Below are 22164 nucleotides of genomic sequence, written 5' to 3' on the forward strand. Positions count from 1 at the left end.
CTGCTTTTAGTTCTTTCTAATTTGCGCTCCCTCAGAAGCAGAGTTTTCCACAGGGCCGGGGCCCCTTCGCGCCTTTCCACCTTGTGGCGCGCCCCCAGAAAACTCCACAGCCCGCCTGACACACAGCACTCCGGCGCGCGCTTTTTCGCTGCCTCAACCTCCACCTCCGCCGGTTGCGCTCGACACCTTTTGCTTTACACTCAAGCGCGCGCAGGCACCCCCGAACCCCACCCCACCCTTTTGGCGCTGCCTCTTTCTCCTCCCCGGCAGCCGGGAGGAGGAAAGGAGCGAAAGAGGGCGCGAGCGCGGCAGCCCCTCCTCTAGCTCCTTCGGCAACTTTTCAGCTGCCTTGAACTTCTCGGAAGAGCCGCCGCCGCCAGCGGACATCGTCATGCGCTTTCTCCTAACCGGCTCGGCGCTGTACACCGTCCTCCTCGGAAGATCCAACCAGACAAAGGGAGAGCTGGTGAAAAAGATTTGGAGGAACGCTCCTTCCCTGCAACGCCAGGTATATAGAAGGAGGGGCCGGGCGGCTTCCCTCATGGGTTTTAGCGCGCAGGAAGGGTAAGCTGGTGCCTTTTGCTTAGGGAAGACCTTTCCCCCCCTCAATTCGTTTTGCACGGGCGCGTTGGATTCGGGCGCCCCTTTGGAAAACACATGGAGACAAGCGTGGAGTGTGGTGGGGAAAGCGATGCGGGCTGAAGCAGGTTTCCTGGTCGCCCTCGAAACCTTCCGGCGATTCGTCCGGGTAGGATTTTTAGGCGCGTGAAGACGAACGGCGCCTGGGCTGCGTTCACACGGCGCGGCGCACTAAAGCAGAGTTAGGACAGAGTTATTAGAAGGTAACAAGTTCAGTTGGGTTTCTTTTATTCCTTTTATTTCTCACCGTTGTGTTTCTTTCGGGTTGGTTGTGTTTTGTGGCTTAGTGATAATCACAAAAGCCAGCCCGTCTGATTTACTGGTAATTTCTTCTCTGCAAATTCGGCATTCGAATGAAACGTGTTCGGCAAATCCAGTCGTTTTGGTGGTGGGCACTTTCATGGGGTCGAATTGTCCCTGCTTTTTAATGCCAACTGATGTGGGAATTATTTTGGGGAAGCTTGGAGTTGGGTTTAACTAATCTTCCCTGTTGCTGCAACTAAAACAACCCTAAGAAGTTGCACGTCTACCGAAGTGAAGTCTTCGGTTGAAAATCAAGCAAACAAAAAGAGATGAGATATGAGCAATGAAAGTGTATGCTTATTATTATTATTTTGCAGAGACTTGCTAGCTGCTTGTCTTAGCCTCCTGATTGCTCTGTGGAGGTAAAAATATTGACCTGTTTTAAGGATTATTTTGATAAGTACTGAAATCATAGCGGGGAGTGCTTTCAACATCTGGAATGAAGCACAAAACAGTACTATGTTTTATTTTAATTTTTTTTTACAAAAACACCAGTTGGCTGTTGAGAAGGGTTTCTTTTATTACTTTATTCCACCTTTGCTGTGTTGCCCAAGTTCTAACTCTGAGAATACCAAGATGAGTCAGAGTTGAGTTGGTTCTTTATCTAGAGTGAAATCAGTGGATTTAATCTGCTGGCTTTAATGGAGCACAATCAAATTGTCAATTTCTATTTTGAGAAGACTATACCTTTCAAAAGCATAAGTGCCTTCACGTGGATAACTTTGCAAATGAATACAGTGGATAATTAGTAAGAAATGGATTTAGTTTTTGGAACCGGGATGTAGAGATGAATGTTTTACCAAAAACATATAAGCAGGTTGGAATGATCCTTCCCAGGTTTCTCTGTTCTATTCATGTGTCATTGTAAAATTGAAGCTAATCTTCCATTGGAATTTAGAACTTAAAATGAAACCATGCCAGAATGTTCAAACAAATGAGTAATTTTGCCACTACAGATGTTTGAACAAGATTGTAAAATATTTCTATCAGCCTGACTGCTTAGGCTGTCATCGACAAATTGACAGCTGTGAGAAGTGTTGAACAGATACCTCAGTGGAGCCAAGGCCTCCCAGTTGTTGTCTTTCCATACAGGTGTGATGTATGTGCACACATGTATGTACATACCTTGCATATGTGTGAAAAGGTATACCAGATTCTTGATAGACCAGCAGGATTGACTGCCTTAGATAACAATCTCCAAGTAAACTGAAATCATGATTGCTATATATCTTGTTTCTTCTGGGGCAAATGAGAGAAATATAGAAGATGAGTGAGAAAGGATAGGAAATATGCAGATATTGACAGAACAAAGGTAACACAAGCAGTAGCAGTTATCAGAGAATTAACCTTGGGGATTTAAGAGCAGACTAATAGCAAAGATCAGTTGCTCAATGGCACATACTTCTTGCAATAATGTGACATTTCAAATTAAAATGATATAATTCTAAACTTTCCTGGAAAGAGCCACAAAGTAGAGTATCATGTGGAGGAGCATGGATTAGACAGCAAGTAATTTCTGATACTTCTACTATCAGGTGCAACCTTACAAATTAGGCAGTTGTTGCTAATTGTTGAATAGAACGTAATGGCATGAATAGAATGTAATGGATCTGATATAGAGAGTGTTTTATCTATTAAGATGATTGTACCATAAACATATCATGTTTTCCCCAAAATAAGACCCTGTCCTTAAATTGTTTGAACCCTGAAATAAGCACTTGGCCTTATTGCCATGTACTCAAAAGCCCAATTGGGCTTATTATCAGGGGATGCCTTATTTGGGGGGAAACAGGGTAGGTAGGATTCATTTATTTCATTCATGCTTCTGTGGATGCAGAATACATCTGTGTTTACATGCAGTTTAACTGGAGAATTATGGTGCCATTAATTCTGATTTAGTTTTTCCTATCTGCAGGAGTGGCTTAACTAACCAGGAATTAAAAGTTTAGTGTTACATCCAAACTTTGTGAGTGGCTATTCTTAAAGACTGTAAGCCAATTTTGTATGGTTTTTTTTTTTTGAGGGGCGACCCTGCCTTTGCAATCCAAACTTCTTGCAATGGCATCAAGTCAAAGCTTCACTTTGAATTGTACACAAAGTCTTAACTTCTGGTTCATTAAATCATTCATTTTGGTAGGAAGAACAAAACAAGAATGTACCAGGATGCAACTCTATCCATACAGAATTCAATGTCTTTGTATGCATAGTGAATAATGTGCATGGCTCCCCCCACCCACCCAAGTATATTGTAATTAATTCAGTATAATGAATAGTCCTTTAACGAATTAATTATTGGCCCTATATTTTCAATACTTTAATGCAGAATATTTAGTCTTAAAATAATTATTTCAATAATTTAAAATAGAAAGATTAAGTTCAAAAGTCCTGCCCAAGGCTTTCCTGGAAGTTTAGCAGATGAGTAAGTTTTGAAACCTTTTTTTACATCATACAAGTTTAGTTTACGTTAAATAAAAAATGAATATAGCGTATTAGTTTACTATTTACCGTACATTACTTCCAGCTCTCTGGTGTTAAGAGGCTGATACTTTTGTTCTGTTTGGTAATAAATTTTTGTAGAAGACCATCGGAAGTGTTAAGCAAGTAAATAAACATTGTCCTTATGGTGAAAGGGAGGTAAAATAAAAAATAATTTAAGCACACCTGGAATGCAGCATCAGCTCCAGGCAACAAATGCATTTTGCATTATGATGTTGTAGAGAAACAACTTTGACTTCAGTACAGATTGTATAGGATTGTTCATGCTGGGTCTTAGCTTCAGAGCGTGGTCTTTTTTTTTTTAACTGCCTCTCATTAATTGTGTCTGTAATTGTAAGTAAATACAGGCACAAATCTTCCATACATATCAACAGGCACATTTTAATCTTCAGAAATGCATGGAGATAATAGGATTAAAAGAAAGAGACTTTTCTTGAAACCTAGGTACCATTGTGTTATTAGAATAAACCCAATTTTGCTGAACAGACAGGATTTCTCCCTCTCCCCCTTTTTTGTGGTTTTTCTGGAGAGGTGGAGTAGAAAAAGCAAGCATCATGCAGTAGAGACATTTTCTTTTCCTGGTTCTTCAAGTTGCAATAGAGCCCTTTTAAGCACAAGGAAGAATCGTATTTTTAAAAAAATCAGAAATCAATAGAATGGAATGGAATGGAATGGAATAGAATAGAATTCTTTATTGGCCAAGTATGATTGGACACACAAGGAATTTGTCTTGGTACATATGTTCTCAGTGTACATAAAAGAACCTATGCCTTCCATTTTGTAGAACAATAACTAGTAATAACTTTTTCTTTGGACATCCCTCAAAAAGTGCATTCCTACAAATCATTAATAAGAATGGCTTTTAGGAATAGCTACTCCACCCTAAAACTCATCACCCTACATTTATATATAATTGTTAATGGAACACAGAAAAAACAAATGTACCATGTATATATGAAATTGTACACATTCAATAAAGGTTAACCATATTTCATAGCACTTATCCATATATAAGCTACATCTTATACCCTACTTAACTGTGAGTTATAAGTAACATCAGTAGTCCATTGAGTACTTGAGTCTACACGTTTATATTTCTAGTGTTGAATGACTTATCTCTTAACAAATATATCACAAAGAATCCATTTTGGGGTGATTCAGTCAATTTCCATGTAATAGCAATAGTTGAAAAGAATATACCAATAGATGTCAGAAAACCTTGTCCCAAACTCATATTAATATGTAACTACTTTCCCCCAGAAGAATAAATTTAGGACATTTGAAAAAAAATGCTTTAAGGCAACTTTTAACGTTTTGCGTGCAGAAAATATTCCCTGCATAGCAACATCCAGGCAAGAAATTAAAAAGAAAAGAAACCTAATAACAGAGGGAGGTTTATTTATTTACTTATTACCTGCCTTTATTATTTTTATAAATAACTCAAGGTGGAAAACATATTCAACACACCTTTCCTCCTCCTATTTTCCCCATAACAATAACAACCCTATAAGGTGAGCTGGGCTGAGTGAGAGAGAATGGCCCAAAGTCACTCTGTTGGCTGTCATGGTTAAGATGGGTTTAGAACTCACAGTCTCCTGGTTTCTAATCTAGTGCCTTTATCACTAAATTAGCCTAAACAAGCTCTCTATGCTGCACTTACACAAATTTGGGATCAATGATAAGTGCTCAAATGGGATAAATATATTACACTCCAATTCTTACATCATTCATTCAATCAACCAACCAACCAGGTCTTCCGGTTTTCTTACACTTTATTTTTCCTTCAAACTCACAAAACTCTAATGATCATAATGTAAGAAGTCAGACATTTTAATTGTTTTTATTTCTATGCTGTCCTTCAAACTGAAGTTTTCCATGGATGGTTCTCCATGGATAGATGAAAATCAGTCAAAATTATAAAACAAAATACATACCCAAATACGATTATTAAATAAAAGCAATAACATGCATAATTTTAACAGAATAATAGAAGTGAGGACTGACCAAAGCAATTCCCAAATTTATTTTTCTCCTTGGTGGAATTGATGTTCTGAATTTTGTGAAATTTTCTGCCAAGGATTGAACCCACCAAGAATATTTTAACCACAAATCTTGCTTCTACAGTGAACAAGAACTGTTTGTAAGGACATGGCTCTTGATAGTCAGTTGAGTAAGAAGGACCAGAAGGTCCTGCTTGCCCTATCTTTCATATGGTGTGATTGTCACACAACTTTCCAGATACATTCTACTTTTCTATCTTTTGTTTTTTAAAGATGCTTTTTAATCTATGGAGATGTGTTCATAGACAATAAAATCCTATGAAATCCTTGTCAATATCATTTATATCCTATGATGTATACTGCCTTTTAAAGAGAAAACAACACCTTGATGGATTTGAAATTACAATCCTTCTCTATGCCATAATGCCTCCATGTTTGCGTCTTTCAATCCGGAAGTATCTGGGGACACTGTTGTAACGATGGTGAGACCACACTTGGAGTACAGTGTACAGTTCTAGTCACCACACCTCAAGAAGGATATAATGGAACTGGGAAAGGTGCAAAAAAGGGCAACAAGAATGATCAAGGGAATGGAGCATCTCCCTTATAAAACCAGGTTGCAACGCCTTGGTCTCTTCAGCCTTGAAAGACGGCGTTTAAGGGGTGACTTGATCGAAGTGTATAAAATCATTCATGGGATAGAAAAGGTGGATAGAGAAAAATTATTTTCTCTGTCACACAATACTAGGATGAGGGGGCACTCCCTGAAGCTCATAGGTAAGAAAGTGAGGACAAATCAAGGGAAATATTTCTTCACCCAGAGGGTCCCTGGTTTATGGAATTCACTTCCAGAAGAGGTTGTGACAGCTGTCAGCCTTGATAGCTTCAAGGCAGGATTAGACAGATTCATGGATGCCAAGTGTATCGGTGGTTATTGAAACGGATGTCCATGTGCTGCCTCTATGTTGGTTGAGGAAGGCAGGATTCCCTTGAGTACCATTTGTTGGGGGTCAGGGGAAAGGGAGGGTTTTGCCTTCTCTTTCTGCTCAAGATCCCCATGGACAATTGGTGGGCCATTGTTTGACACATAATGCTGGATTCGATGGGCTTTGGCATGATTCAGCACGGCTCTTCTTATGTTCTTATGTTAACAGAGTTGGTATCTAAAAGCAGCAGGGAGGTATAGAATAGTCTTGTGTGGCCTCGGTATTTATGCAACAATGATGAGACAAGGCTAGTACAAAGCTCTGTGTAGTACAGGAATTGTAGACTCACACACACTGTTGCTTCTGTGTGTCTGGAGTCACGGAGACATTGTCTCTCTGGGTAAGGAAGCCTCCTGCACCTGCCTTCAAGGGTAGCTCATGGGAAGGCATGACATCATGCCACAGTTAAAGGCTCCTGATTAGATCCAATTTGCACTCTCGGTCTATTACTCGCTACTTAATAAATGTTTTGGCTAATCAGTATCCCATGCTACATAGAAGACTTGAAGAACAGCAGCCTGCAATATTTTGGGCACCAGAGACCGGCTCCACGGAGAAAGGTTTTTCTGTGGACCAGAGGAGGCATGGTTTTGCATTTTGCCTACATCCTACCAACAGGGTTTTGCTTGTTTGTGTTGCCCGGTTGCTGGCATGCCATGTCCCTGTGCCAGCTGATGAATATGGGTTGGGGATCCCTATTGTCGAGAACCCCTATTATGAGATTTCAGTTGCTATTGCCTGTTCCTATGTGAATTGAAAATTATCACTCAGTACTGACATCATCATCATCATCTTGTTTGCTGTGTATTACTGTTTTTTGTGAATAAAATAATAATTCCTTCAATATTTTTCAAGTGCTGTCCATGCAGAGCTTTGGTTTTCCATCCATTTAATCTGCTTTTCCTAACCATAACCCATATCCAAGAGTTTTACAGAACACGTCAAGAAATTGCAGTTTCCTGCAATAATATCAGAGGAATTGCAAAACACTATGCTATTCAGAACATCATATATTGTAAGCAGATACCTGGTTGATACCTAGGACGATGGCAGCAACGTGTACCAGCCATTAGTAATAGTCAATGGCATTTGTGACACATTTTTAAATGTCAAGTTGACCAAGTTTCATGTTTAATGAATAAAAGAGATGATGGTGATGATGATTAACTGTTTCTTGGAAAATAGTGGGGAAAGTCTATGGTTAACTTGACTGCAATAGGGTGATATTTGCAAGTTTTCATTTTTTTACCCTCACTTTACCACATCATGATTCATGATTTTGGACAAATTCTGCTAGATTCAGTTTTTTTCTCATTATTTGCCCCAAACTATAGCAAAAACTATTAGTAGATTGCTGAATAATTTAATCCATCTTCTCAAAATATATATGAATTATTAAAATATATAAATTACTTACATTTAAGGGATCTTTGGCTTTAGCAGATATTCTCTTCTCCTATTTGTTCATTAAATGAATGGTTTATCCCCCCCCCCCTTTTTGTAAGGTATCTTGGAAATTACTGAAGAGGTAATAAAGTAAGACATTTCAATGTTTAAAGTAGTGTCATTGCTTTTGCTATTTTCAAAATGGGAATTTTTATAGAAAGCATCAATTTATCTGAAGTATCCTAGGAAAGAAGAGACAGAATTTTAAAATTTTGGCCAATTTTCTATGGAAACAGATTTAGAAACTGTTTCACCAGTGAAAGTCATACTTTAAAATTTAAAGAAAAGTAGCTCCTTGCATTTATCCTTGCTTTGCATGGTTAAATGTTTCAACTAGCAGAAGAGAGGAAACATTTGAAAGATGTTGCCAATCAAAGTAGCCAATACTGAGCTTTCTCTCTTCCAGGTGGTATCTCTTTTGTGTATCTGTTTATTTTTCCAGTTTGAAACCTAATATAAAGTTCAAAATGTATCTTAAAATCTAATCTAAAACATATCTCCATGAAAACTTGCATTTGGGGGAAAGAAAACCCTTCATATAACTTGGATTTTTCCCCACCTTTCACTGTGTTTCACTTTGATAGTTTACTATTTATTGGCTTTGTTTTTCAAGATATGAAAAATTAGAAGAGAATATTTGTGGGCCATGTTTGAAGTATGAAGTGCTCTCCGATCTTGGTTGTTTGCTTGCAGATAGAAGTTTCATTACCTAACTAGGTAATATCTGCAGTGCTAGAAGGGAAAAGGGGTTTACTTTCTGTTTACCTATAGTAACTTACCCAGTCAGTTTTGTGAGGGTGTTGTTTTCTCCTTAGTTTCTTGACTAGGTTGTTCTTCATTGCTTGTTGTTTAAGTAGGTTGTTCCTTAATTAGGGTATTGTTTACTGCTTTATTATTTGTCTAGTGTTAATCCTGGTGTTAGTCCCTACTTGTTTGGATGTTGACTGTTGATGAGGTGGTGTTTCCTTTTTGGATTTTTTTCTATCTCTTGAATGGTGTGCTTGTCTCTCTATGTACCTGTTGATGGCTGATTTGTCTGAGTGCCAACTTCCAGGAATTCCCTAGTTATTACAGTCCAGACACTGTATTAAATGCAATTCCTGTACTTTGTTTTTGGGTACTTTGTCTATTAGTTTACTTAAATTGTTTTAGGGGCTTTAGTCGATTTGCATGCTGTAATGATGCTATATATTCATAATAGTCTGTTGGTTGTTTCTGAGATGTTTTTGATTTATGTTTAGATGTATGCTTAGATGTTATCCTTTCCATGTTGCGTTGGTTGTGCTGTAGTGAGCTGAATAGTCAGATACTTTTTGGTGAAATTCTGTGGGTATCCATTTTGTTGGAAGCTGTTGTGTAGGTGATCTGCTTCCTTCTTGTAGTGTTATGGTTGCTACAGTGTATATGTGCTCTTACACACCTCATCTTGTGGCAGGACATTGGATTGTTACTTTGGTAGTGGAGAATTTAGTTAATGATGGTAGTTCTTTTGATAAACTTGTATTTCTAATTTGATACCATTTCCTCATCTGATAAGGTATTCAGGAAGGATAGTATATTGTTATTTTCCTCTTCTGTTGTGAATTTTATTCATTTGAAGATATTGCTGATTATTTCATGTATCTTCTCAACAAAAAAAGAAGTAATTGCTTTTTAATTATGACACAAAGGTGCGTTCAGATTTGTGTTCAGAAGCTGCCCACCCACAAGTAGAAAGGATATCAGGAACTGGAGAGGTTTCGGAATGAAGACACTACAGCAAGAATTCTTCAGAAGACATTTACTTCTTCTTAGTATCAAAACTATACTCTCTATTCTATATTACAGAGCACCAAACTATCCTACTAGACAACCATAACGATAAACTACAATAAAACACCACTGACCACAAGCCACACCTATGCAAAGGTACATTTCAGTATATACAGATCTTGACCAATCAGGTTGTAGCACATTCTGCTGATCCACCATGACTCAGCATTCATTTTACTTTACACTAATTACAACCTTCTTCACTGTAACTGGAATATTATCTCAGGTATTAATCCTGACAATCTGCATATGGGTTTCTTACTTTTAATTGTACAGGATTATAATCTCTGCTACTGAGAGTAGTGATTCCATGGTACTCTCTGACTTATTGGTATGGTTGTCCATCAAACTGAAAGAAGATAGTAAGGTAGAAATTGATGAAATCCATGATTTGGGGTATTTTCAATGTTTGTGTATTTGATTAGGTCGGGTGTGTTTCATAGTATCTCTGCCATGGATTCTTGTGCTTTCATAACACCAATATAATTACCAATATGTCCCATCTGTGGATAAATAACAGTAACTATTTCAACCAAAATATTATGAAAAATGTATTAACAGAACCTGCTGATAACTTGCTCCTCAACTTTTTAACAGCAGTAGTTGGTGATAAACTGCAGATGGTTACATCATATTTTAAAACCATGATGCAATTTTTTAAAAATCTGAACCTTGGTCTGCAGGTAGGCAGATAAGATGAAGCCAATTTTGGAGGTATATTTTGGAACCTAAAATTCTTAACTTATCTTCAAGTAATTTAACTGTCTCTCTCATTTATTTTTTTGTATTTGTGTGTTTTTCAATCCATTTTTCACCCAAGCCTGGAGAGGACTACTGCCTTTGAACAATGTCAAGGAACATAATGGGGGCAGGTATCTCCTCCATCTTAACAGTAGGCTCCACAAAAAGGATCAGTTGATCTAAAAGCAGTCTCATAAAAAGAAACTGGGATGGTATCCAGGCAGGTGATGCTTTTGGTTTTAAAAAGCAAGAATTTGAACAGGTGAAATGACCAATAATAGGAGGCTGGTCTGTGATGAGGCCTTCATCCTCAGATAAATCAAGATCTCTGACTTCCTCCTGCCCAGACAAGGATTCGTAAACAGCCTAGGCTTGGAAAGACCCTGTGGTACCCTGATGGTATTCCTCTCTTGGAACAACCAGTTCCTGGCGGTGCTCAAGGTTTCTGGAGATAGAAGGGCAAAAACTGACCCATTTTTCATCTTTTTTGTGAAAAACAAGGAATGCAGAGGGTTTGGGAGGCCTGCCAAATGCTCCTAGGGACTGGGGAAAACAAAAACCTCCCCCATTTTTGTGAAAAATGGCCCCTTTTGCCTGTTTTTCACAAAAAAAACCAGGTATTTTTGCCTTTCCCTAGCCAGGAGCCAGGAGCACTCTGCGGGGCTCACAAACCATTTGCGCCCCCCATTTTTGTGAAAAACAGTCCCATTTTTTTTCAAAAATGGGGTGTGTGGGGGACAGAGCTTCGGGAGGCCACAAATGACTATATTCAGTGTATAAGACACCGTGCCATTTCCACCCTCCTGGGGGGGGAGGCATTACCATATTCCAAAAAACACAGTATGGTTATGAGTTCATAGTTAGAAGAACTTGCAATTTGAATTTGATCATCTTTGTTTACTTCATGTCACAATATTGTAACAGTTGGGAAGGGGGAGCCTCAATTGAGTCAGTTTCTGATTGCCGTGTATTCATTTCTCATTAATATAACTTGCAAGTGAATGGTTACAGAACCAAATTCTGCATGCATTTATATAGTATTCTTCTGAAAGAACCCATAATTACACCGAGAGCAGGGATGTAAAATTCAAGGCCCGCAGGCCGCATCCGGCTCACAGGGTGCTTAGATCTCACCCATGGGGGCCATCCTAGAAACAGCGAAAGACCAGCCTGCGGTGCCTCTGCCAGCAAAACAGAGCTTGGGAGGATGCCTCCAGAACTCCGTTTTTGCTGGCAGAGTGCTTGGGCCACCATAGGTGCCCCTGACACAAGTGATATATCCAGCTGGCCATGCCCACCTGATTCCCCAAGGTGAAACACAACCTGATGAAGCCCTCGATGAAATCAAGTTTGACACCCATGACCTAGAGTGTGCTGGGCAGGAATTCTATATCCCATCTGCAATATAGAAATCATCTCTGAATACCCTAAAATGCACAAAGTTTTTTCAAGTACCATCTGCAACTTTCTTTAGGCAAGCAGAGACAAAATGGCATTTCTGCAGACAGCCATCTGCTATCTAATCTCCTAATGTAACCATTTATCTTTCGTTATTGTCCTGGGGCTCATAGTAGTAGAAAGCTGTGTGTTTACTCTATGGAGTTATACTTCTCTTAGGTAACTTGATTGTTTACAGAATAATATCAAAATGCACATACAGTAATTGGAGTGTGAGCCATTTCTTATCTCCAGGGTTATAGCCTCCATTATTATGGCTTTGTAGATTGAAAAGGACAGACAAAAAGTATAAAAAAGTGCCCCAGTTTAGCCACTGCTTTTTGACCTGATTATTGGCACCTCATGACATTGGGTGTATTCACATATTAAATCACAATACTTTGCTAAGCTTACTATGGTTGAATATAGTTACTAGTACTAATAATAATAATATAGCTTACTAACCATGTAAATTCACTGTGGTTCAAATTCACATTTGCAAGTTGACATTCAATACTTTCCAATATTTTCAGGAACACTAAAAGTCAGGATAAATCCACACTATGTACTATATTGTTTTTCTGCATATCATTTTTTTGAATGCTGATGATATTATTATTTATATTATACTTTGTATGACAACTTGCAAGACCATGCTCATAGTATATAAGAAGAAAAGGTGTGTTTTAAAAATCACATTTTCTGTTAGAAAGACAAAGCAATGGACATTGTATCATTTTTGAATACTAGTATGCCAAACGAATGAAATGACATTTTTATAGTCCTCTGTTCATTCTGATCAATCTTATTAAAAAGGGATTTTTTGCTAGCTAATCAAAACATGTTAGCATTAAATATGTCTGCTATGTATTTTTATATTAAATAAGCAGTTTATCAGAGACTGCACTTAATTATACCACTACCAAAACAAACTCACAAAAATTAAAGTGCTACATTAAAGGAATTATATCTTTCTCTGATCCCTTGATCACTTACAACCAAGTCCATTGTCTACTGTTGAGTCTTTGATGTTTTTTTTTTAATTATTCAGTCACAGGGACATAAAATTTCTAGGGATTCTCCCAAAATCCAGTTTTTCATCATAGTGAACTATGCTTATACTTCTGTCTGTATGCCTGCTGACCAGCTTCCTGACCAACAGATCACAGAAAGCCCTAACATTTTTCCCCAAGGGAGATTGAGGGCAAGCCCAATAAATTTTGGCTGAATGTTCAGTTCAGAAGGTTTGGTTTGTGTCTTCTGTAGCAGCCCTCTCACGTTCAGCCCTCTGTTAATCTCAGTTTGAATCTTTGTTTTGGAGGTAGGGCCTAGTTTTGTTGTTTATTACCAGATTTCCACCCTTTTGAAACCCCTATGTTTGCTTATGGGAGCAACTGTGTCAGCTTCCTTCAAGTTTAGCAAAGTGAGAAGATAGATCAGTTTGCAAAGATAGATATTGGTATTCACTGTACCAGAATTAATGCAAGGACATCATAGTTCACCCATCCTTCACCCATGAAAATTTCCCCAAAATTATCTTTGAAAGCAGTCTCAAGAATCAATACTTTGTGATCAATCAGATTAAATGCGAACTGATAGAAACTGATGTGGGGGGATTTTTCTGCTATGCATTACTATGTACAATAATTGGATTCCCAATGGAAAAGGTAGGAGTTATAAATATAAGAATAAATGACCTTTTAATTCATTGGTCTTCTGGAGAAATAATCTGTGTGATTTCTTGCACATTTGTTTATTTATCCTGCTATTTCCAAGTGACTTTTTCAGAGAATGAAGCAATGTGCATGACAAAGTCAGGTCAGTATTCTCCACCCCCTTGCATGAGATTGTAGATGGGCCTTATTTGTTCTACCTTAAGGCTCCTGTCTGCATGTAGAAACATGATCTTGTTAAAGAGCAGTAGAAAAAATAAAGAAAAGGATGCAGGTGGAGAACTCTCTTCTAGTTTTTCAGATGACTCACAACAGGGTCAGTTTTATTACTATGGTAAAGTACAAAGTTTGAAGATTAAGAAGCATACCTTTAGCAAATGTATGAAAAGAATGCACAGAAATGTAATTGGTCTTCTTTTGATTTTCCAGTCAAGATAATATTCTGTGAAATTCTTCCAAGTTTATCAGACAATGATTCCAATACTCCTGTGCATACAGCAGGAGTCTCCAAGCCACAGTCCATGAACTTGCATCAGTCTGCAGCTTGCTAGTAACCAAGCCACATGTAACCAGTAACCAATCAAACAAAGCCCCATCCGCAGGATGCAGGCAGTACATGAAACCATTCCCCCACCGATCTGTAGAAAAACCTCTTTCTACAGAAACAAAATGGCTGGTGCCAAAAAGGTTGAGGGCCACTCATCTACATTGTGGAAAGACGAGGACATGCCAGGGAATTATATGTCTGAGAGATGAATGCAGCAATGTTTAGAGATGATCAAGAATAATTATGCAATCAGTAGATATCGATCATTATTTGAACTGTGTATTCTTCCAGCGCAGTTGTATCAGGATGAATTCATTTAAACAAAAGAAAACTAAACCACTTCAACATAACTTCAGTATAATAGATTCTATGTTTCTTGCACCTTGCTTTCCTCTCCCAAACTCGTACATTTCCTCTTTTCACTGTGCATTTTATACTACAGGAACCTCTGAGCAGAAACTATATAAGTGACAGTTCCTCCTGGACACAAAGGAAGAAGCCTCTTTGACCAGTATGGAAACACAAAGTCTAAACCTCTTAGTCAGTAGTGGGTTCTAAAACTCTTTTTCTACTAGTTTGTATGTGCACTTGCGAGCACTTTCGCAATACTTTTGTGCATGTGCAGAAGAATCCTGGGCAGGCGGGAGGAGCATCTCGGGCAGGTGGGTGGAGCTTCCCAGGTGGATGGGCAGAGCATCCTGGGTGGGTAGGTGAAGCATCCTGCCGGCAGCACTACCAGTTCTTATAATCGGGCTGAACCGGGAGCAACCCAACACTTCTTTTAGCGGAAAACATTGCTGACAGCTTAACAATTCTGTTTCAGATAATTAATTAGCCATGCACATTTTGCATTCTGCAGCCCTGAAGCTATAGCAGTACTGTAAGGAAGAGAGGAAATTCTTCTACATTCTCACAATCCTTCTACCCTCTGGAAGTTTCATGCTATTTCTTAGAAGAAGTTACTGCTGCTTCCTGGAATAAGGAATGTGAGGAAAGGGAAAGGTTAGGAAAGATGTTCAGTTGAAGTTGTCAAGCCCTATGTAGTTGGCAAATTCAAGAATGGACAATTAGTTGGACTTAAGAAAAGAATTTCAAAAGCTAACCAGAGTAAGAATTAATCTTGAAAACTGCAAGAGGAATTTCCCAGCATTATTGGGGTATCTGAATAATTGCCACTTCAAACTTAATATAAAGTAATGTATGATAGATATTGCTTCTCCATCTTCTATTTTGCTCTTTGTCTAGTCTCTAGATGGTCAGTGTCCTCCAACCTAATAACTTGATAATATTGGACTGTAGTTCTCTCAATTCTTAGCAGGTCAGGCCAATTATGGGAGCCCAATACATTTGGTAAATATTTACGGAAAGCTGATATAGACTAAATATAACATACACTGGTGATATGGTTAAAATGGAGAGCTACACTGTTTGTTTGTTTGTTTGTTTGTTTGTTTGTTTGTCTGTTTGTCAAGCATGTACAAGATAGTAGGTATTGGTATAAACATAAACATTAGCAAAGTAGGTACAGGTAAATTAGGCAATAGGACAGGGACAGTATGCACAATGGTACGCTTATGCATGCCTCATAGGAATGGGGTGAGGTTGATTGTAGACAGTCTAAGGTTAAATTTTTTGGGGTTTGGGAAAGAAACCACAGAGTCAGATAATGCATTCCAGGCATTGATTGCTGAGGTCGTATTTTCTGCTATCGGGTTTACATTAAGTTTGAATTGATTGTGTGCTCATATATTGTTGTGATTGACACTGAAGAAATCATTGATAGGTAGGACATTGTGGTAAATGATTTTGTGAACTACATTTAGGTCAGATCGAAGGCAATGAAGTTCTAGGCTAAGCCCAAAATTTCAAGTTAGATTAGATTAGATTTATTAGATTTGTATGCCGCCCCTCTCTGGAGACTTGGAGCAGCTCACAGTCTCGTGGAATAAGGTATTCTGTTGCAAGCAGAGTGGAGAACTCTTCTTGTGAAATATTTTGGACTCTCTTGATTTTATTAATATCTGATATGCAGTGTGGGTTCCAGACAGGTGAGTTATATTCAAGAATTGGTCTAGCAAATGTTTTGTATGCTCTGGTTAGTGGATTAATATAGCCAAAAAGAAGTTATGCAGGATTAGATTAATAACTCTTAGTGTCTTTTTGGCAATGTTGTTACAGGGGGCTCTGGCATTTAGGTCATTAAATATGAGTACACCAAGGTCTTTGACAGAGTGAGGATCATAAGGTCGTGTCCTCCAAGTTTGTATTTTTGTGTTCTGATTTTTTTTTTGCCAATGTGTATGACAGAACATTTATTGGTTGAGATTTGAAGTTGCCAGTTGTTTGACCATTCTGATACATGGTCAAGGTCTTTTTGAAGGGTATTAGTATTGTCAATGGTATTAAATAATTTAACATCGTCAGCAAAGAGGATACAGTTGCTTGTAATATGATCACAGAGGTCATTTGTATGAATAGTATTGGCCCTAGAAACTTCCTTGAGGGACATCAATGTTGACAGGTGCTGCATTTGATAGGACACTCCCTATTTGAACCACTTGTTATTTATTATTATTTATAAGATTTGTATGCCACCACTCTCTGCAGACTCGGTTGTCTGTTTGACAAGAATGCAGATATCCAATGATGAAGTGTACCTTAGATGCCATAGGATTTGAGTTTCAAAAGAAGTTTGTCATGTACTACTGAGTCAAAGGCTTTACAGAATCTATGTAAATTATATCTATTGTTTTACCCTGATCGAGATGTGTAGTCATAGAAACATAGAAACATAGAAGACTGACAGCAGAAAAAGACCTCATGGTCCATCTAGTCTGCCCTTATACTATTTTCTGTATTTTATCTTAGGATGGATATATGTTTATCCCAGGCATGTTTAAATTCAGTTACTGTAGATTTACCAACCACGTCTGCTGGAAGTTTGTTCCAAGGATCTACTACTCTTTCAGTAAAATAATATTTTCTCATGTTGCCTTTGATCTTTCCCCCAACTAAATTCAGATTGTGTCCATATGTCCATATGTTTTTGCAATGTAGGAGTTGCAGGTTACAGGATTTTTTTTCTGAAACCAAATTGTTAGAGAGTAGGTTGTTGGTTTCTAGATGGAGGGTAATTAATTGGTTTATAATTGATTCCATGACTTTGCAGGTGACACAACATAGTTGTATGCCACATGAAATAGTATTTCAATATAACATGTTTTTCTCATGTTACTGATTAATGTGTCTGTAAGGGTCAGAGAATGCTTTCCCAATTATACTGTGAAAAAAATAATACTTGGTTAACTATTAAAGTGGTTGCTTTTTCTAGAAAGAAAATAGTGCTTTCAATTACTATATAACTCTTGATATTACGCACACACACACACATTTATGTAGCACATTAAGGTTTAATGGTTTATAGATTAATATGATGTATTAACCATGTCAATTATATTTAACCACTTACTAAGACATGAGATTTAGTCATGTGAATAACGTTTCTACAATTCAGTAAGGAAAGTGGTGACAACATCCTAAATACCATATTATATACAGCTCAAAATCTCCATATTGTATGTAATTTTACCATAAAATAACATATTAAGGCTGTAGTGCTTTGGTTTTAATTCCAGAAAGGTGCTTCAGCCCAAATGAGTTGCAGAACCCAATCTAAAAGTGCCTTCATCTTTTCTTGGACTCAAGCAGTGCGGTGCAGTCATAACATATATTTTCGTTGCCACCTTAAAAGCATATCATTATGGGATTTTCTCAAATTGTAGACTAATTACTGCTAACCTAAACAAATAGATCAAGAAAAAAAGAATCTAGTAAGCTTTTAAACTACAAACATTTTGTTTCAGAAGAAAAGAAATATAAATCAGTTTCTTGCCTAAATTGGAAAAGCCATATAGAGCAGTAGATGACAAATTTAGATGACAATATGTATGTTACAGGGTCACAATTCAGCACTCCTAAACGGTCCAATACACGCAGAAGAGCTGCCTTAGAAATTGAAATAGTACAGTTAAAATAGAAAATAGCACTATTTCTGATTGTCAATCTTGAAAAGGGTTTTGAAATAATAAATCTACATTGTTTAAGATTTAAAAATGTCAAAAAGAAGAACTTGTAAACAGTAAACATGTAGCTTAGGTGTCACATTATGTTTTTAAATCATACTTTGTTTAAAGCCATTCACTCTCTTGTTTTCATTTTTCTCCATTTAGGATTTGCAATGGATACAAGAAAGCTTTTTGTGAACTTCGCCCTTTGCTTAGCATTCTTTCTGGCATGTGAAGGGAATTCAGAGAAAGGCAATGGATCCCTTTTGCACTTTGCCTATCCTCTTTATAACACTTCAATCTATGAAAACTCGGCACCCAAAACTTACATGGAGAACTATGTCAAAATGGGTATATACATCACAGACCCAGCATGGGATATCAAATATAAAATAGTTTCTGGGGACACTAGTGGTCTCTTTAAAGCTGAGGAATATATTGTTGGAGATTTCTGTTTTTTGAGAATTAGAACCAGAAGTGGTAACACTGACCGGTTGAACAGGGAGTTCAAAGACAAGTATCTTTTAATAATCCATGCCACAGAGAAAACATTTGCCTACGAAACATGGACCAAGGTGCTGGTCCAAATTCTTGACAGAAATGACCTAAAGCCTCTATTCTCACCCCCTTCTTATAAAGTGACAGTTGAAGAAGACACACCTCCGAAAACCGCAATTGGTTTGGTCAGTGCCACAGATGCTGATATTGGCCAGAATGCAGAATTCTATTATACGCTAGGTACAAGGTCACAATTGTTTACCATTCATCCCACCAGTGGAATAATCATGAGTACAGTCAGATTGAATGCTACCCACAGAGGAATGCACCAGTTGAAGGCCTTGGCTGTGGACAGAATGAGAAAGATCTCTGAAGGAAATGGTTTTGGAAACATGGCCAGCCTTACCATCCTGGTGGAACCATCTACTAGGAAGCCCCCTCTTATTGCTTCAGTGAAGCCAGTTGATTCCGGTGAAGATCTCCTCTATGCTACTTTAAGTGTAAAAACTGATGGCTCAGGAGCTGAGATAGATTCTGTTGATATTGTGGATGGAGACCCACAAGGGTATTTCAGAGCTATAAGATCATACATGGGAAGTAATGACTTCATGGTAGTGTCAGACAAAGAGATCGATTGGAGCAACAGTCCCCTTGGTTTCAATCTCAGCTTGCAGGCTAAAGACAAGAACAAGCCGCCTCTTTTTTCCCAGGCTGTATTTCTTCAAATACAATCTTCAAACTATATCTCTGCCAAATTTAAAAAAGATATTTATCAAGTCCAACTCAATGAATTTGCACCTCCTGAAAGTCATGTTGCCATTGTTCAAATTACTCCAGTTCTCCAAAATGTAAAATATATGCTGAAATTAAGTTCTGATAGCATTAACTTTAAAATCAACCCACAAACTGGTCAGATAACGACAGCAAAACAAATAGATTTCCATGAACAGTCTCATTTTGAGTTGGAAGTTACAGCCAGTTATAGACACCTTTCCACCACTGTTATTGTTGACATTGTTGATTGCAACAATCATGCTCCTAGCTTCACCCAATCTTCATACCTCAGTAATTTTGATGAAAATCTGCCTCCTGGCTCAAGTGTCTTCTCAGTAAAAGCTACAGATAATGATAATGGGGAAAACAGCTTTGTTACATACAACATAGCCAATCAGAGAACAGTTCCATTTGTCATTGAACCATTTACAGGTGTCATATCTACTACTAAATTAATGGATTACGAGTTAATGCAGAGGTGGTATTATTTGCGTATCTGGGCATCAGATTCAGGATCTCCTTTTCATCATCAGACTGAAGTTTATGTTTCCCTCATTCTGAATAACCTAAATGATAATGTGCCAGTATTTGAGAAGATTAACTGCAATGGAAGCATTCCATGGGATTTACCTGTTGGGCACTCTGTGTTCACAGTTTCAGCCATTGATAGTGATGAACTAAATCCCATAAAATATGAAATCAAGTCTGGGAATGAAGGACAGTTTTTTGAATTGAATCCCGTGTCTGGTGTTATTTCCCTTAGAGCACATTTCAAGGATCTCTACCACCAGTCACTCCTACCAATCTCCTATTCTCTCAAAATTAGTGCTACTGATGGAAATAATTCTGCATCCCCAGCATGTATAAATATTACTGTGGTCAAACAAGGGACTCCTCTCTCTTTTCAATGTGAGGAAACGGGGGTGCTCAAGGAACTGGCTAACACCATCATCCATTTTGCTGACTCCCCAACTCCAGACCAACTGGAGGAAGATTCATCCTTGAATACATTTCTTATAAACCATCACGCACCACAGTTTGACGACACTTTTCCACAGTCTATTGACAAATGGGAGACAACCCCAATTAACTCTACCATTGCTCAGTTGAGAGCAATAGACAATGATCCTGGCTTTAATGGAAAGATGGTCTATGTCATCTCTTCTGGAAATGAGGAGAGCTGTTTTGATATTGACACAGAAACAGGGCGGCTGCTGGTACTTTCTCCTTTGGACCATGAAAGAACAAGTTTCTATGTGCTTAACATCACAGTATATGATCTCGGCAGTCCTCAGAAGTCAACATGGAAATTATTAGCTGTGAATGTTCTGGATGCAAATGACAACGCACCTGCGTTTTTGCAAAGCACATATTTAATAACTGTACCAGAGGACATAAAAATAGGTACAACATTTGCTGTGTTGACAGCTAATGATGCTGATTCAAATGACAACAGCCGAGTGAAATATTCCTTTCTCACACACAGTGATAAATTTGCTATCAACAGTGTTACTGGAGAAGTAGTAGTGATTGCTACTCTTGATAGAGAATTGGAGCCTCAGTATATATTAAAAGTTGAAGCCAGAGACCAGCCGCAAGAGGGTCATCAACTCTTTGCAATTGCTGATCTAGTTATTTCTTTGGAAGATGTAAATGACAATTCTCCCTACTGTATCCCACCCTTGAACAAGATGAATGTTCCTGAGGACTTGCCTTTGGGGACCACCCTCCTCTTCCTGGAAGGCTTTGATCCAGATGTTACCTCTGAGGAAGAGCTGAAATACAGTCTGATCAGTGATAATGAAAATATGTTTCATCTGAATGAATTTACAGGGTCTTTAACATTGGAAAAAGAATTAGATTATGAAAAAATGGACTTTTATAATCTCTCTGTGAAGATCAGTGATGGTGGGATGTCCTATTCTCTCTCTTCTCTCTGCTACATTGAGATAAATGTTTTGGATGTTAATGAAAATCTGCACCCTCCTTCCTTTGATTCGTTTGTGTATGAAGGGTCAGTGAAAGAAAACAGCCAAGAAGGGACACCTGTGATGAGAGTAGTAGCTCAAGACGGTGATAGAGGAAAAGATGGACAAATCCAGTATTTCATCAGAGAGGGATCTGGCATGGCTCTCTTCAACATTGAAAATGACACAGGTAATAATGGGGAATTGTGGGGGAGAATAGAAGAGGAGTGGTCAAATGATAACTTGTTATTTGATCTAAGATTTTGATTTATCATTATTTGCTCTGGTATTAACTATCATAAGCCTTATACAATAAATGTTGCCTGCCTTCAATAAAATATAATTCTGCAGGAGGCATACATTACTTATTTTATTTTATTTATTTATTAGATTTGTATGCCGTCCCTCTCCGAAGACTCGGGGCGGCTATACTTGAATGCATGCTTCTTTGTAATATACTAACTAGAGTTAGTGGAAAGCTATATTATATACATTTCACAAGAGAACATATTGGATTGTCAGATGTACCTGATTTTTTAGAACATGTTTTTTTTTACTTGTTTGTTTTAATGATAAAATTGGATCAGCTATACAGATTGCACTGTATTGTTAGGATAGATTTACATCTGCAGAAACTGAAAATGTAGTCATTATAAAGAAGAACAGTACATTTTCATAGATTAAGTTGCTTCTTCAAGAGTTCCAGAAGAGAAACTCCACTTTAATATATATATACTGTATACTGTATTTAATTTTGTTCTTGCCACTAGAAACCTTATAA

At 37.9% G+C, this 22164-nt stretch overlaps 1 protein-coding gene across 2 annotated transcripts in view; it reads left to right on the top strand.

Moving 5' to 3' along the window:
- Positions 1–407: 407 nt before the first annotated feature.
- The window catches only part of FAT2 (FAT atypical cadherin 2), an 87306-nt gene continuing 65549 nt past the window's right edge, over positions 408–22164 (top strand). The window contains exons 1-2 of one of the 2 annotated variants that reach the window (XM_070739038.1): positions 408–508; positions 18310–21573. In XM_070739038.1, the coding sequence (XP_070595139.1) occupies positions 18318–21573 (3256 nt within the window). In that variant the 5' untranslated portion in view covers positions 408–508; positions 18310–18317. Of the gene's footprint in view, positions 509–818; positions 843–18309; positions 21574–22164 lie in introns of those variants that run through there. The other variant, XM_070739039.1, reaches the window with a different exon arrangement.

Source organism: Erythrolamprus reginae, chromosome 2 (genome assembly GCF_031021105.1).
Source record: "Erythrolamprus reginae isolate rEryReg1 chromosome 2, rEryReg1.hap1, whole genome shotgun sequence".
Taxonomy (NCBI): Eukaryota; Metazoa; Chordata; class Lepidosauria; order Squamata; family Dipsadidae; genus Erythrolamprus; species Erythrolamprus reginae.